At 38.3% G+C, this 17624-nt stretch overlaps 2 protein-coding genes across 2 annotated transcripts; both read right to left on the bottom strand.

Annotated features, from left to right (window-relative positions):
• Positions 1-78: 78 nt before the first annotated feature.
• On the bottom strand, positions 79-7103 carry LOC103625476 (transthyretin). The gene is made up of 4 exons (XM_008644902.2): positions 6960-7103; positions 5137-5267; positions 2447-2582; positions 79-725 (listed from the first exon to the last, which is right to left on the bottom strand). Exons 1-4 carry the CDS (start codon positions 7026-7028, stop codon positions 618-620), a joined length of 444 nt encoding a protein of 147 aa, XP_008643124.1. The 5' UTR covers positions 7029-7103; the 3' UTR covers positions 79-617.
• A 2003-nt stretch (positions 7104-9106) lies between these two features.
• On the bottom strand, positions 9107-17043 carry LOC103625475 (transthyretin). Its single transcript, XM_017727405.1, has 4 exons — positions 16867-17043; positions 15951-16090; positions 11241-11376; positions 9107-9398 (listed from the first exon to the last, which is right to left on the bottom strand). The coding sequence occupies exons 1-4, from the start codon at positions 16933-16935 to the stop codon at positions 9291-9293; spliced, it is 453 nt and encodes a 150-aa protein (XP_017582894.1). The 5' UTR covers positions 16936-17043; the 3' UTR covers positions 9107-9290.
• Between the last annotated feature and the right edge of the window lie 581 nt (positions 17044-17624).

The following is a 17624-nucleotide window of genomic DNA, read 5'->3' as shown; positions in this document are numbered from 1 at the left end:
CGTAGTGGAATTTCAATAAGTTTTTTCCTAAGGTTAATGTGTTTTTTTCAACCCCCAAACTTACTCAGAAGGGCAATATGACAATACAGAAATGCAGAATACTTTTATTAGGAAGAGTATTTGAAAACAAAGTCAATACATGTTCTTTCTGAAGTTAACAAAGTGAATAAAAAACTTAGTGATTTACTGTTGCAGTAAGAAGCGACGCAGAGTCCTCAGGCAGGTGCAAAAGGGAGCTCGTTTATTCCAAAAAACCAGGCCTTTCTAAGCAATTAGGCTTTTATCAGTAACATTCCACTAAAGCACAACAACCATAGCTCAACCAACGACCATAAGCCACGATGTAAACATGTGAGGGTTATATAAGTTGTTTTCTATGGTTATGTAACTTGTTTTCCTCCTCTATTTCAGCTAAGTCACTACCCAGAATCCTTTTCTAGTTAGCCAAAGTAGCAGAAGTGGGCCATGATTTTACAAGGCCTTCCTTTTATAAGGTTTTCTTATCTGCAACAATTTACTATGAAATCTAAAGCTGTTGATACAGTCAGATACTAAGTTCTTATCATTTATGGAAATTTTAATTTACACAACCGAATTTTCACGCTTAATGTCAGCTTCTATTCCACTGGCTCACTAACTACTGCTGTAGTTGAGTAAGAGAAGGGACTAAGGACGACAGCAATGGTGTGATGCCGATTAACAACATCATTAGCTGTGAAAACCACCTGGAAAAAGGAAAAATACGAGACAAATGAGAAGCGATCTCCAGATAAAGGCTTAGCTGGAACCACTGTGATCATTTTATGCAACTTCACATGAAACTTCAGAAATATTCTCACTCTGAGCTGTGACTGCCTGTAACACACAGTTTTTCCACTGGTTAAATATAATTTGTTAAAAGTATAAATACCACATTATTCCAGACTTTATACAATTTATTTATTATCCAAACTGGCATTTCCTTGTTGGTACTCATAAATGGCAACAAGACTTCTTTTCTTATTTCCTTATTCCTCCCTTATGAAGGTCTAGTATGAACCCTATTCATTGTCTTTATTAATAAAAAAAAAAAAGCTAGCCCATTCTTTGAAGTGTTGGAATGTTTTTGTTGCTCATCATGTTCTGTACTTCAAGCAACAGAATTAAACAGTGCTACACATCATTAGGCCAGAGTATAAAACAATGGGTTTCTTTAGTTCTACTTCAAAATCTAATAGTTAGAGAAGGACTGCATTAGTTATCTGGCCACAGCATAATAACCTTACATATGAGTGATTTAGCACAGCCCTATTAACATCTCCTTGACCAGCACATCCTGTCCTTTGATTTCTCACTCCACATAGTACATTATTTCGTGTTGTGAAATGAGAGGTGTCAACTTTTAAAATACAGGGTTTAATAGCATTCTGTGATGCACAGCTTGTGCTCCTTTCAACATTAATAAGAAAGATGCATATGAAACAACCAGTGAACTGAGCAAAATGTGTTCCCTACTGAGGCTTATTTTGAAGAAAGAAGGCTCTTTCACTGTAGATTAAATTAATGTCCAGTCAAACATCATCTTGATATACAATCAATTTACTTGCATGTTGTAAATCTTTCATCTTCCCTTTTTTATTTCAGTTCTCACAGAAGGCAAGGCTATCCAGCATTAACCTTCATTATTGTTTAGTATAAGAATGTCATATTTCAGGTGTCTCTGGAAGGCAGGGAGAAAATTTAATCCAGGTGTTTGCCACCTTTTCTCCAAGAAAATAAGAACAGCTGAGCAGATCTGTCACAGTCCAGCCAACAATTAATATAGAACTGCTACAACTGAAAGGTCATTGGAAAGCACTGATGCTCTGGAGGCGGAAGGAGACAGTCCCCAGGGAGTCCCAAATCCTTCAGCAAGCCTCACTTGGTACCTGGTCTGGAACACCTTCCTCTAACCAATTTATTTGTCCCATGCAAATTAAAGAGGCACGTTGTACCTTTTTTTTCTGTTGTTAACTGGGGCTCCAAGCATCCAGAACACAGTACTACTTTTGTTGTCTTTAAAAATCTAAATTATGAACTCTGTTTGTAGCCGTACAAATACTGGCTCCAAAAGGCAGGTAAATGCTTTTCCCAGGAGACTTCAAAGAGTACTTCACTTGTTGTCCCTCAAACACTTAGAATAAGTACAGAAACAATCATGGGCTTAAGTAGAGGGAGAAGGATGGAAAACCTCTCCATAAGTAACACATCTAGGAGCTTTGGGAGTTATGGGGGAGCTAGTAACTAGGTTCTGTCATGACTATGTTGCTACAAAGCTTTGAGACTGTGGATTTTAAGTGTTAATGTGAAAATATTTTAAAGTGAAAATAAAGTTCAACATATGCGGTTAGTAATTGAAGCCTACACATATAAAGTATCTTTATTCTTTGCAACTGAAGTAGAGGAAGAAATGAAAATGAATACTCACATCAGCATGACGGTAGAAGGGATTCAAACCCATACTCTTCCAGTAAGAGGCTGTATCAAGCTCAAGCTTGTATATCCCTGCTACAAATTGTTCTTTAGTTGTAAGCTCTGGGAGCACTCCTCTGTCATTGGTTTGTCTGTGTAATGGTAGAAGAACACACTTTTATAGTTTGGCTAAAAGCCTGAGAAAGATGCAGCTTTTAGCAACTGAACTTGAGTGATGTGTGGCTTAAGTAATATGATGAATACTTCTATTGATCTGGAATGTCTTACGTCCATCTGTAGTGTGGATGCTTCAGAGCTTATCTTGGCATTTGCTACTTCTGCAGCGACCACAGCAGATGGCTACCTGCCACCACACTAACTCTGCATGGTTTGGGGGTGAGCCAAAAACTGGCATTATTGTTCATAGACTCTTGGCAGAGTCTTGGACTTAATTAAATGAACCCACTCAGAGGGAAAACTTCACCACTGCTGTAAGCAATGTGGAAGCTCTATGATGCACTCACTGTGCAACTAAGCAGGATCAAATGTCCTGATTTTTCCGTGGTTTTCTTTCTTATTTAAATGTATGGAGTTGTTTTATCAGTGTAAATATTTTTTACAGTTGGTTATTAGAAATTTGAGATCTGCTATTTGAAATGACCATAGGTCAACTAGCAGTGTAGCCTCATGGAATTCCTTGTGGTTTATATTGGCCTGAACAAACAGGTGGTTTTGTTTGATTTGAAGATACTATCAGTGTTATCTAAAGCTCTAGTACTGGTTTGAAACCATACATCTTTGAGCACCAACCCATTTAGGGCTCCAGAAGCAATATTGAATGCTGTCTCTCAAACATGTCCCTTTTTTTGAAACATCTTTCTGTGAAATTGGTTTTGTATTACTAGGGTTTTTTTATTAGGCAGGTTATCCTCAAATAACAGATCTGCCAGTGCCTGATTTTGGTATCTAAAATCCGCTGTCTTTTGTTCTATCTACCAAATTTTTTCTGAATTTTACTCAAATTGCATGCAGAGAAAAATATTGTCACTGTCCAGTGCATTACTTAGGTTTTTTTTTTCATATAGCTTAGAAAATAAAGTATAGAACACCATTTATATCTTACAAGATGCTCTGTAGTCAGTTATCAGAAGTTTTATATCCATTCAATTTTCTCTATTTTTCTTTGTCATAGATTGATCATTGCTAGATAACTGGTCACTTCTCTAATAAGCTTTTCCAGTTAATACCAAACGCAGCTTCAGTTGAGAATATTACAGGATCTCTTGCTAGCATTCAATTATTTAAAAATTATCAAGCCTGGGGAGGTTGATTTCATATTAGCATGACTTTTGCTTACCTTATCTTGAGGTTACTTTCCTCAAAGGTTAAACGTGTTTTTAAGGCTTCAGTCTTATCCAGCTGTTTAGATGAGTATCTTTATATAGAGTTTCTAAGCTCAGAAGTAAAGATGAGTAAACTGAACACTTACTGGAAAATTTCACGCATTTCCAGTGACAGAATATGTGTGAAATTGTCTTCTCACTTGAGGGTGTGAGGCAATTTAAGTAGCACAACATGAATAGATTGTTTTCCCCACATTGTACAATAGTGTGTGGCCTTCACTGTAGCTATATTTTTCAAGGACACATATGAGAGCAGTGTTGTTTGTGCCAGCCCACTGCTCCACGACACCAAAGAGAACAGTTTCTACTGGAATTTCTAGAAATGCGTCTGAGTCTGGGATTCCACTGTCGAAGTTCATGGGCTATACCAGCTCTAGCCCTTGGGAGCCCTTCCTCACTTTTTTTTGGGTGGAATAGACTGTTAACATACATGGAAAGGTCTCAGGCGAGACTTTGCAACTATCACGAGGAGCTAAGTGTGCAAGTGGGATATTGCTTGGTGAATAAAGAATGCTCATTCTGTGTTTCACCTAAGAATTTTTCCAATTTAATTTCAGACTATACTTTAAATAAAGATTGCTTTTTATTTTTTTTAAGCGTTAACATATACTAAAATAGAGGGCAATTTAAAAAAAGTCATCTACATTTGAAATTCTACAATTACATTTTTTAGAAGACATGGCAATATTTAAATATCTGGAGATTCTTTTTGTTACTTGAGATGTGATTTCTTCTCTGTGGAGGAGGAGGTGATAAATCTTTATCCCCAAATTTTCTCCTTTTGGGTAAGTCCTTTATCTTGAAGTAAAGAAGGCTATCAAATGTGATGTGGTATATGTTCAAAACAGTTTCTTGTTATAGCTGTGGTGTTGTAAGAAATGAAAATCCATTTAGAAAGATGGAAAATGGCCAGTAAAGGTAGGATTCTCAACCAGAGTCTTGGTTTCAAAATATAAGAGTCTGTCTGATTCTTCTGATAACAATGCAGCAGTTCATTGCTGGGTACTAAAAAGTAATAGAGACTTTTGCAATGAAATTAGAGAGAAGCGATGACTGAATTGAAGGATAGCTTAAAATACTTTCTTGTGTTCATAGGAACTGTAAAGAATTATAAAACCATTTTGGTAGTTGAAACTGTAGTACATTTAAAAGACTGTCTGCAGCAAGTTAATTCAATTGTATGCTATTTTTCCTCTGAGCAAAAAGACATCTCACATTAGAGAATGTGAAACTGGTCTTTCAACTATTCGGCCTCTTCCCATTGCCTTTCCCATCTTTCATTCATTTTTTTAGTGTGACTTACTTTGAATTTAACAGTTCCCAAGATCCATCTGCTGCTTCTTTATATAACTTAACTGGAACATTTGGAGCTGGACTTCCTCGGACTGAATCCACAACTTTTACGAAAAGAGGATGCTTGGCGTCAAGAGGGTCCTTCAATAGGATGAGAGAATTTTTAAGTTGCAAGAAGAGTAAGTGACAGTACGTCATAAAGCACCAAGGAATATTATTCTTTAGATCTACAGTACAGACCATATTTTCCATGAGAAGACTGCTGTGTACTGAAGAATCATAATCTGAAGCTTTCTGGGGGCTGGATATGGTTGGGCCAGGAAGGAAGATTTCAGGAGCTGTTGGGCATGGAGCCATATACACCAGGGAGGCACAGCAGGTGTGAGACCACTTTTCTATTTTTCCTTTTCATGGCTTAGCTACACATCTTCTCCAGCATGAAGTTGTAACTAAGTTGTGGCCTCAACAGGAAATAATTGCATCCTTAAAGGTAGTAGGACTGTTTAAAAATCTGCCAACTCCTCCTCTGTATTTTGGACCGTAAGTTTGAGCGCAGCTTTCCGGATTTGAAAGCCTCTGATACCTTGTTGCCATAGAGTTATCTCTGTTGCTACAGAGTTGCATTTCTGCTGTGAACATGATAAGCACCACATACAGACTCTCTCCTAACAGTGTGTTGAATCAGATTTGTCAACCTTGGCATCTACACAAGCACAGGAGAGAAAAACCTTCCTTCAAATACAGGATGGCTATAGTTTCATCCCAACATATTCATCACAAGTAGTGATTATGGCCTGATGTTTTACCTTTTCAAAAATAGAGTTGAATGAGGGCTTTGACCTTACCTAATTCTGCAGATGAAGAGTGAGAAAACAGAGCTTTATAGAAGGTGCTAATTGGGGATGGTCTCAAAATAGCAGTCACTAATATCCATTTAATCATTGTAAAATGAATTGTGATGTAGATGGTTAAAAACTAAGAGCCCTCCCTTTAATGCCCTCTTACAGTCTGGGATGTTCCCTGGGTCAGGAACCATGTCTGGTATCATACCAATCAGCATGTATCTGTAGTGCCTCTATGCCCAGATTCCTCCCGTTCCCTTTCTGGAAGGCAGGGGCTCCTCGCTAGTGAGGCCTTGCAGGAAGGCCACTGCTGATTTTTCCTGACTTTTACACGCTGGGAGCTCAATGAAAGTCTTATTCCTCAACAAGGTTAGTCAGGTATTATTTTCCCAAAGATCAGAGTTGAGAGGAAAAATGAGTAGTTGAGGAGAGACAAGGCTGTTGTAGGAGAATTTCAGGCTGAAGCATCTGTGTCTTTAGCTTGCTCTCCTGGGATTAATGAGCCCTTTGGAAGAAGGATCCTAACTTTGGCTCTGTTCTTTGCTTACATGGGGTTAAGCTGTAGTGGGTAGAGCAGTAAGGCAGAAGTCTAGAGAAGGCCTTTTTCCAGCATGGATTTTGCAACAGGAGATGAAATTCAATGACACATCTTGTTCATTATGTTATGAATGCTCAAGGTTTTTTGTCTAGTGAATATGATAGTATTTCCTTTCTCATCTCACATTGTTTTTCATGAAGTTTCCATGCCTGATGACAAGTGCTACTTCTCTACCCATAAAGTCCTCTCACTAATGACTAGAGAAGGAGAAAGAAGGACCAGAAAAGAGCAGCAGCAGAGAACTACAGTCTGTACATACTGTAAAATCAAAATAATCAAAACAAAATAGAATAGTCTATTTTTTTTTTTTGCTTACACTAATTAAAAAATAATAAAAGGAAAAAAGACATTGAGACTACATCAGTAGAATGACTTCAATCCTGAGACACTTACCAATGGCGCAGCTTCGGAGCAAAGTGCCAGGCCAGCTAAGAAAACCAGAAATACAGAATGAAAAGCCATTTTGCCTGCCACTAGAAAGTCTGTGTCAGCAAGCAGAAATGGGTAGGAGCTATGATTTTTATATCAAGGCCTCTGAAATGAAGCTACTTATCAGAAAACCCTTATGACTTTCAACACACAGATTCATACTGTTTACTTAGTAAATAATGAGAAAATAAGTAACCCATACAAACATGAACCTTGTCTGTGAAAATAAGTCTTTTCTATCCTTCTCTGTGGAAATATTGTGAACATTGCCTAGTTCAACTACAGTGTCAATTTTCTTGGAAACAATATCTATTCTGTTTTATTTTTCTCTTTTTATTGAGGAATGGTGCTGTATTGACCTCATATAATTGAGAGAAATATAATTTTTTTGTCAACCCAGCAATTTCAGTGAGAAATTCTCTGTGGTTATGGTTTGGTTTAATTGAGTCACCCATGCTTATACATTAAGAGATTTCTCTCTGTGTTGATCTCCTCCCCACCTCTAATAAAAGGTAGGTGGATAATTTGTGGGCTATTTAGTTTTCTTATGCATTCCCTAGGAAGAAAAATACACTACTTTTGGTGTTCAGCGTGACATCAAGATACCTACACACTGACTTCTGAAGCACAGTTAAACAGTATCTTAAGTTGTATCACTTGGCCCTTAGATTCAGTACAAGCTCAGGACTTTCCCTGTACAACTGCAAGTCAATTCCTACCAGAAGCATCTAGTTAATTTTAGGGAAATGTTGTTTATTGAAATGAAACTTTGTCTTTCTGATCTTTGCTTAGACATATATCCATATACTCTTTTACTACATCTCACCAGATGGATGACTGCAAGAGTAGGTTTTTTTGTTGTTGTAGCTGTTGGTGGTATTTTTTGGTTTGGTTTTTGGTTTTGGGGGTTTTTTGGGTTTTTTTGTTTGTTTTTTGCTGAGTATATCTATATGAGCAAATTTATGTCCTATTTTGAGGGCTTAGCATAACACCCTTCAAATGAAATCTACTGGTTTTCAAGCTCCAGAAACATGAGGATCCCATGAAATCTCCATACTTTATGATGGGCGTTGTTTTGAAACTGTTTGCACTGCTTACAAGAGTTGTGCAACTATGGTAGCATCTAGAAATCCGTGAAAAAGTAACCAGATAGTGAAATGTTAAAGGCAAGCTTCTGTAACTTGTGAATTCACTTGCCATGCTGTCATCCCAGCAGGGTCTGGGTATAAACTCCAAGGTCAGCGGCAAATGAGTGCTGAAGGTTTCTGACTGGCATGATTTCAGTTTCTTTGTAATTTATTTAATCCAGTTAAAAACCAATTCCTCTGCTTCAGGGTATTTTAAATACAATAGGCCAGGGGTTTACAGAAATCACTGCTAAAGCCCTCAAAGTCATTAGTCAGTTTATCAGCAACTTTATTCGAATCACAGTCACTTTACAGCTTACTTTTTCCTATTTCTAAAAATATGAAGAGAATATTAAGATGATGGTTCTATTTTAGGACTTCTTTTTAATGATGGCTACAGATTTGACTTATTAGAGATTTAACTCAAATGCACCTGTGTAGGGGAGCGAGCTGTGTGATGTCAAATAATTACTTTAATATCAAAGATGTTAAAAAATGTGCTAATTGAAATTTCTTCAGTACTTCCTAGATTGATTGAGCAGCCAGCTTTCCTCTTGAAACATCAAAGTGTTGAGGTTTACCTGAAGTTTTAAGTAAAGGAACACAGATTTTGACTCTTTCAGCTCTGTGGACATACTTATTTCAATGGTTTCTGCATTGTTTGTTCTGCTGCTAGGTATTCACAATTTCACCGATTCACCTTGTGACCTGGTTGATAGTGGGACCATAATTTCTGTGTGTAAACTTGGAGAAGTACAGATAACTTTCTTATTTTGAGTAAATTTATTTGGTAATTTTTTTAAGGTAACACAACTATGTGAATTTCCTGGTTTGAGCCAATGTATTTTGGAGAAACTTCTTTAAGGTAGTGGAGGAAGATAAGAAAACTAAATCAAAAGTCATCCCACATGTGTTTTTCAGCTATCCTTTGCACTTCAATGCAAATCATGATACTTTAGAAAACAATCACTAATGGAGTAAAAATTGTTTTAAAGAAGTAATATTTTATTGACTTGTTGGAAGTTTGCCAGGTTACAAAATGGAAAAAAAAAACCAACTAATGTAGCAAAAAGTTATGCATTAGCAGTAGGAAAACCTTCCTCCTAAAAGCCTATGATAGTTCTAGTGGAGGAAAGTGTTTGTGAAACAAACATGAAAATAAACATGTTTATTCCTTGGGATCAGTGACAACAGCAGTGGTTGAGTAGGAGAAAGGGCTGAGGAGAGCGGCGATGGTGTAGTGGCGGTGACCGGAATCATTAGCAGTGAAGACCACCTGGAAAAGAGAAAATTTGTGGTCATGACCAACAACATACAGTCAAAGCTACCTTATTAACAATTAAGAAGCACACCTCACTTCATCTGCAGAGCACTTTGTTCAATGCTTTTACCCTTCTGAAGGGTAATGCTTCCTGTTACTTTGTGATTGCCAAGTACTGAGTGCCAAGTATTTGTGGGATTTGGATCGAGGTCCACAAAGAGCCTCAGCTGCAGTGAAGCTGGATGGAGGTACCCACACCTGAGCCAGGCAAACTGCTTTGGGATGTGGAATTGGACGGGGAGGTATCTCAAATGACCAGTAAGAAAGACAGGGGTGAAATTCCACCTGGCGAATTCAAATACAACCCCTGTGTGAGGTGTCCAAACAAGATAGGCTGTTGGAGCCCAAAGCTGCTTTCTGTGCTTCAGTGCCCCCTCCTGTTTTTAACACCACTGGTGGTGGGTCAGTTTTTGCATTGAGAACTGAGTGGCTAGGCTTGCCAGAAAAAGGACAGACCCTTCCCCTAAGAAAATTCAAATCTGCTGCTCTCCAAATCAGTTGAATGGGACTTGGGACACCCGATTCCCAGGAAAGCGTCATCACCTGGGTTAAGCTCCAGCTTTCTTTAGCCTACTATTTGATCTGTTTTCTAAACCATGATGCACTTTCTACAAGTGGACTAGAGAGTTCTCTCCTATGACCAAAGTCTAAGCTGCTGGGACATGAGGACTGTAGGCTTCAGTTACCTTGTACACAGTCAGTCACCAAATTCTACCCACTTCCCAGGCTACCTTGTTGTTCTGTAGGCTATTATGTCAAGGAAAAGCTTCTTCAGCCTAGTTGGAACAGTCTCAGTCAGGCATTTTTAAGCACCTTTTGAGGTGTAGCCCTTACAACTTTCAGATATCCAAATGGTTAGGGAATATTTTTGAGGGTTCTTTTTTTACCTAAATCACCCAAACCACCTCAGACTTTTATGGACCTGGGACTCAGTCATTGGGTTTAATCTTCCACAGAGCTCCATGAACTTGTGGTTTAAAATGTTCTACAACAGTACCAGTAGCTGTTCCAGACTAACTAAATTGGGGAAACTTTAATGACAGATTAAGCCTGAAGAATTTAAACAGATTTTTGGGTGTGCTAAGCAAACACAATAGGATAGAACAGACAATAAATCAGTGTAGGGCTGAAAGCAAAGGGAGAGACAGGACATGATTATATTGCTGGCCTGATTATGAAATTTGAGTATCACTGAAATAGTCAACTATCCCACTATGATTATTTCTTTACATTTTTATACCTTCTTTTATTTTAATTGCATGTTTTGGTGCTGAACATAATTTTAAAAAAGGCACACCAGAAAGAATTGTTTTTCTCAGGTAAATACGTCATATTAGAATTCAGGGATTTTCATGTGACCAATATGGGGGAAATACCTCTGATTCAAGCATAGCTTATTTCCTATAAAATTAAGGTTTTCAAATCCCTCCATTCCTTCAGCAGCAGTAAAAGCAGTCTCTTCTTCTCGGTACATTTTTTTCTTGTTTGTTTTTATGAACACTCTCTACTTTTGAATAATGTAGCTCTTTTCGAACAAGATTCCCTACTGGTATGAGTGGGTGAATGGGCACAGCTACACTTTGGAAGAGCTGTGTCAGCATTTGCAGGGAAGTTGGCTCCTTCCTTTGGCTTAGCTGGCCATTTACTGCCTTTACTCGCCCGATGTTGTGTGGCAGTGAACCACTTCACTGTGTGATGATGCTCCTTCAGTATCAAAGGGCTGTGCTTGTTCTTCCCAGCTGCTGCTGCTGCACAGGCAGTGTGTACAGGTTATTAAGGATATTTGCCACTACTTACATCAGCATATTCATGGAATGCAGAAAGCCCAAGCGCCTTCCAGTAAGAGCTGGTTTCAAACTTCACCATGTATTTTCCCTCTACAAACTGTTCTTCTGTCGTGAGCTCATGAATCTCTCCATACTCTGTGGTTTTCCTGTAATGATTAAATATCTATGTAAATATTTTATATTGTCATTTAGATGCTAAACAGAAAAGTCAGTGTGGAATATTAATTAGTAGAGGTGCCAAATTCTACATTGAGCAGTTTCCAATCATCTGGAATAGTTCCATCTCTCTATGCAGTGTTTGTTTCCATATTGCAGAGTCTGTCCTTGCTACCAACTCACCCATATACATCACAAATCAAAGCTGGCTGGTTTAAGGTCCTTCTTTTTAGTATCATGTTAACTTGTACCAAATGCTCTCTGGAACCAAAGGTTGCTGTCTTAGGAGGACTGCCATGATGACAGGCAAGATGCAAAATCTCAAAACCAAACTAAGGAGAGAAGAGAAATTTTATTGGAAAATCATTTTGTTCTCTAGTTATTAGCACTGAGGCTCTGGGGTTTACTCCTATACACTGATGTGATTTTATGTGACCCTGAGTGGTAATGTCTTGGAAAAGCAATTTAGCATCACAAGATTTTAATAATTTGATTTACAATGCCTTGGTCAAAGAGCAGGGGCCTCTTCCACTGGGTACCATATAAATGAGCAATAGGAATTCCCAGCTCAGAGATTATGTGCTCAGCTTGTAACAAAAATCTGTGGATGAAGAAACTCCAGCAGCAAGAAGGAAGTATAGCTGGCATTGCACCCTATTTGTTCAAAAAGGAAGTTGTTCAAGCTTTGTATGACAGCTGTTTAAATATTTACATACTTAGTTCCTAAATCCCATTTATCTCTTTCCCCTCCTTTTATTTAATTTCTGATTTTTTAACCTTTTTTGTTTGTTTGTTTGTTTTTGTTTGGGTCTTTTTCTTCTGAAAATGTTTATTTAATATGTATAGCGCTTCATAACCACATGACGTAGTTGAAGGAAAAATAAAGAAAGCCATGACTGGAAGAACTACTGGAACTTTCTTGTCTCATGGCAAGGAGTAACTGCCTAGGCAGAAAACAAACTGGAGGAGGAGGAGAGAAAGTGGAGAAAGCAGTGACATGTTGCTTATCTGAGATGGAATCAGCTGTGCTGTTGGGATTTTCTTTCCCGGTCTCTTTCTCCTCCTTCACCGTGTTTGTTATCTTTGGTTAATGGTGGTAAATAAAAATGACTGAAGGAGAGAGCTTTCACTTAAATTAAGAGGTAACAGGATTGAAAATCCCATGCTAATTTTCTTTTATTTGTTAACACTGACAAAATCTTACTGGTCCAGTACAAGTGTAATCAACTGTGTCCAGGGCAGACCAAACCTGCAGAGAATCCAAGTCCTATTTGAAACATGTATCACAGTCAATTTGTCAAGTGTGTGCATCTGCTTTCTCTTAGTTTAATTAGTAATTCCTGTTTAATCTGTATTGCTTTAATAAATGGAGAAGTAATTTGTTTCTGAGTGTCCTTGAAGCTGTGAAACAGAATTATTGAGATGCTGCAGAAGAGGTTAGCAATCCATGTACTTCTGCTTATAAGCTGGGTAGTCTAGACACAAACCAATTAAAAGGAAAAATGGTGTCTGTCTCAAAATCTTTGTTCAGACAAACAAATTAGTTTTAGTTTGAGGAAAATGTGGATGCAGCTGGAATGATTCTTTCCCTCAGGGGGGCTGCCCCAGTGGCAGATGTTAACCATCCAGAACAGCTGGGAAACTGGGAAGAAGAGCTCACTTGAAAAGGCATGCACACTACCAGAAGTTAATGGCACTTTCTTTATTTTAGTTATTAAGTGGTAGCCATTCACTGCAAGTGCTCTCACAAGGAAACCTTTCAGCATTACTGCTGCACTGACAGCCAACAGGACAGTGTGTGATTCAGAGCCTGGAGGGGATCAGCACAAGGCAGAGGATGCTCAGCATTCAGCGCTGGTAGCAAAATGCTGCGATTGCTTCTGAACAGCACTTGTATTTCTGTCTGAGTGGGGGAGTAAATATAACATGTTCCTTATTCTTAATAGGATGTGGACTGCCAGCATCTGCTGTAAGATGGACAGTTAAGTTTAAAAAGTGGTGCTTTTCCAGTTAAGTTACTCCAGTGCCAGCCTAGACTGCAATCCTGATCCTCTTTTTGCCTACCTGGACCTTAGCTGTATGTGGTGGCAAGGTTAAATCTACACTGTCTATACAATGATGTTTATTAACTCTTAGGACACGTACTGCATTGAGATAAACTGTGCTCTCAGATGCAGACTGATGAGGAAATATCTCAGGAGCATGAATTCTTATTTTGGAGTTAAAAGAAAAAAAAAACGAGGGTTGGGGAACCACTTCAAATACACAGAAGCCTTTTTGATGACTTGTAACCTAGGTCACATAAAAACTATGTTTGGTGACTGCAACTCTTGAACCACATGATAAGACCTATATTTCCAAAAACTTGTGAGGAGCAGAAAGGTCAAAGCTAGTCATGGGAGAAGCTCATATAGAATCCAAATCACATGCTCTGTGCCCTAAACCCTTCCTCAGTATGTGTCTCAGCTCAAGTTATCTCTTCTTGTGTATTTTTAGCTGGAGTAATTTTGAAATAAGCCTCTTAGTAAAGTAATCTGCTACTATTCCAACTCCCCCACTGCCCCTTAAATACCATTACTCAAATTCAACAGTTGCCAGGTACATTTTCTTGATTCCATAAAGTGTGCTTGCAAAGTAAAAACAAGCAAACACAGAGGTGAAAAAATAACTACAACAGACATTTGTACAAAATGTAACTTTCCCATATGTATCTTCTAGGTACTGTAACTTCAAAATATTATGCACCTGACAGGAGTATTTACATATTGCGTTCCTGGACTGCATTCATATTTTCAGCTGTTTTAACACAGGGAAAGTCTGGCTTCTCCAAAAGAATAAAATTGTAAGCACATATGAAAATCTGGTTCAAACAAGAGTCATCAGCTAAAGTCAATGGTATCACTTGAAAGGAAAGCAGCCTTGATTAAGATGCAAGTCAAGGAAAAGGTCAAAATCTTTACCTGCAATAAAAATTGTGATTTAATGTTCCTTCACTGCCATCCCCCAGCAAAATGGCTCTCACTCGCCCAGGGTTAATCTTCTCAATTTATATTTAAGAAGAAGTGATTTGATTTTCTTGAGTGTGCTAACCTAAAGTTTCAACAGAAGTTGCCCAACAACTACAGGATTTGTCTCCTTGGGCTTGTTGAAAGCAGCATTGCAAACTAAACAAGAAAACACTGTTATGCCCCCCAAATAAAGGGGATTTAACAATGACATTACATTTATCTTAGTCCTCTGTAAATTGTATTTTGTATTAGATGTTACACAGCACTTGATGAAACATTTGAAATAATTTGGTTTCCTAATAATGAAAGAAATGCTCACTAGGGATAAGACATTATCCCTGTCTCTTGAAAAAAATGTGTCATTTTTCATGGAGTTTCTCTGTTCGTTAAAGTACATAAATCCATTTTAAGAGGCTTTTGTTCCTAGGTTAACACTCAGCATTTGGGAGCGGAGTTGTTTGTTTCTCTTTCAATCTTGCAAATTTTCTTGCTACTTTTCAGTGGGGAAAAGTGTTTTTCATTTTTCATTATATAAAAAGAAACCATTCAGATGGAGAGAAAAGTATCTCTCCTTATAGTCTTCTCCTCTAGAGTTTTCTTTCTTTCTTTTTTCTGCAGGTTTATGTAAATAATGCTATAGAAAATCCTAGTGAAAGGCAGTTAAATGTGCTGTCGACTCCTGTCCATTCTTTTGCTTCTCATTCAGTGCTTGAATATTCTGCTGCTACTGGAGGCTTCTCTTGAGTTATTTAAAAATCTGATTCAACAAGTTGTTGCAATGAAAGGTGAATGTCTGAATACCTCAGCTATTTGAATTTTGGTAAACTGTGTTCTTCTGTTACTCATCCACTTTTCACAGACCGAAGGTATTATTGTCTGACCCTCTGTGATGTCCTAAGGACACTAGGTATTTGTAGGTATCGGGCTGTCATTCTAGCAAAGACATTCAGAGCTATAGAAATGGCCACAAACAAATGCTGAGATTCTGCCTCTGTGTTGTGTTACAATGGAACTCTCTAAAACTTTCTGGTCAAGGAGTTTCTTCCAACCAGCACATTTGGTACACAGCAGAAGATGAATAATGCACTTATTATTTGTATGTGTGCAGACAAATCTTACAGAGAGGATTTTGTATGTGACTGCTTCAAATAAAGCTCTATATCCATCGCATATGAATAGAAGTTAGTCTGGATTATCTACAAAATGCTGGTAAATAGGCTTTTCCTTTTTCTTTTTTTTTTCTATAGGAAGGGAAGATAATACTGAAGCTAGGAGAAAAATTAAGTGTTAAAACTACTCCCTTACAAAGATAAGATGAGCACCTGAACATATTTTTGCAATTAGCATTTCAGTCATGGGTAAGTTCCACTTAAATGTCATGGGTAAGTTCCACTTAAATCTAATGGATTTTAGGTCAGAATTCATGTGCTGTTAACACTGATAGTGTGACACGTCAGAAAACACGTTGCTGTTTTGATCAGAGCTCTGTTCCATTAACTCCTCAACTGTTTGGCCAAGGCACCTTGAAATTGGCTCCAGAAGAGCACACAACTTACCCAGCAGCAAAGTCCTGCCAGCTTCCATCTTCAGCCTGTTTAAAAACTTTAACAGCTACATCAGATGCAGGACTTCCCCTGACTGCATCCAGCACTTTCACCATAAGAGGGCATTTGGAATCAACAGAGCCATGGGAGACCTTGGGGAAAGGAGGAGAAGTTGTATAGGAGCTGTCCACCAAGCCTGCAAAAACCTTCTCCCAAAGGAAAGATGGATTCTAATTGTGGAATTACCGTTCACTTTAAAATAAGTTCTTTGCGAAATGCTATTCAAAGCTAATTTACAAACATCTATTTCTTAAGCAGAGCATCTTAGAACTTTATACTGATAACTTTATTGCACACACACAGACTTCTTGTTCAATATTTAGAGCTGCATATGGCTCTAGGAAAATGTTATAATATTATACCTTTATAATGAGATCACAAATAAGAAAATAGTAAATTCTTGTAAGTGCAGACAAAGTGTGTTAGCTAGGGAAACCAACAAAGAAATACATATGATATCCTAAGGCTGAAAGAATATCCCTCTCTTAGGCTTCATTACACTATAAGGAATCCTTAGTCATGCTTAAAAAATATTTTTTAGTGCTTCAGAGAAGCACTTGTTTGGCAAAGCTGCCTCTTTTTTGAGGATACGGGATGTGAGTCATGAACAGACACAAAGGAAGAGAAAGAAAGGTCACACCACCTGGGTCCTTGACCCTTCCATAATTCCTTAAAATAGGTAGGTAAATGGCAAGAAAATAAAAAGTTTTAAGAATTCTGAAGATGCTACTATAAAAAACCACCCAGAAATAGCATTCTGGCAAAGCCTAATTGTTACAGAATTTCATGGATGAGGAGGATGCTAGTCATCTAGAAAATCTAGATTATCATTCTTGTAATGATTGAGTTTGAATACAAAGACACTCACCAGTGGTGCAGCTTCAGAGAAAAATACCAGTCCAGCTAAGAAAACAAAGAGTGCAGACTGAAAGGCCATTCTGCTTGCTGTTAGTGAGCCTTGGTGCCAGCAGCCAGGAGCTGAGGGGATTTGGGATTTTATAGCCAATCCAACAACAAAACAGGCTGCTTATTGGGTGCCCATATGACTCCAAAACTGCTGATTCTGATTATTTGCTTAGTAAATAGCCCAATCCTAGAGTCAGTCCATGAATAGCACTGCCATTGAAGTCAATGGAAGGACTGCAGGATCGCTAGAGCAAAGAAAATATGTAACGGACACAAACATGACCCTTGCCTGGGGAGATTGCACTCATAGAAAGCCCTCCACAAAATAACACAAATGACCTTTGTTTACCCAGAAATCCAACCAGTTCTAGGAGAACTCCTTTACCTTGCCCTCAGGATGGGCATGATAATGCCCCAATGCTTTCTTTGCACCTGCCCCATGTGTCTTCTCAATATATCCAGTGCTTTCTGAGGACCAGATCCCACATACGGATTCAGGCTCAGTATATGGGTGATGGAGTTTGTTCATTGTCTGGCTCAAGCAGTGCTGGATTCCCAATCAGTCTCCCTGCTTGTTGGAAAGGAGAAATGTCTCTGAGACACAATTTAGATGGGATCTGACACAATCTGCCACTCACCGCAAGTTCCTAATGATTGATCTTGCCCAACCTTCAGTTAGACACTGAGGTCTCCTCTTAGTCACTGGGAAAAGACCTGTAG

The sequence above is a fragment of the Corvus brachyrhynchos genome, unplaced genomic scaffold (genome assembly GCF_000691975.1).
Source record: "Corvus brachyrhynchos isolate BGI_N302 unplaced genomic scaffold, ASM69197v1 scaffold60, whole genome shotgun sequence".
NCBI lineage: Eukaryota > Metazoa > Chordata > Aves > Passeriformes > Corvidae > Corvus > Corvus brachyrhynchos.
The sequence above is the reverse complement of the archived record's forward strand: the minus strand, read 5'-3'. Positions and strand labels throughout refer to the sequence as shown.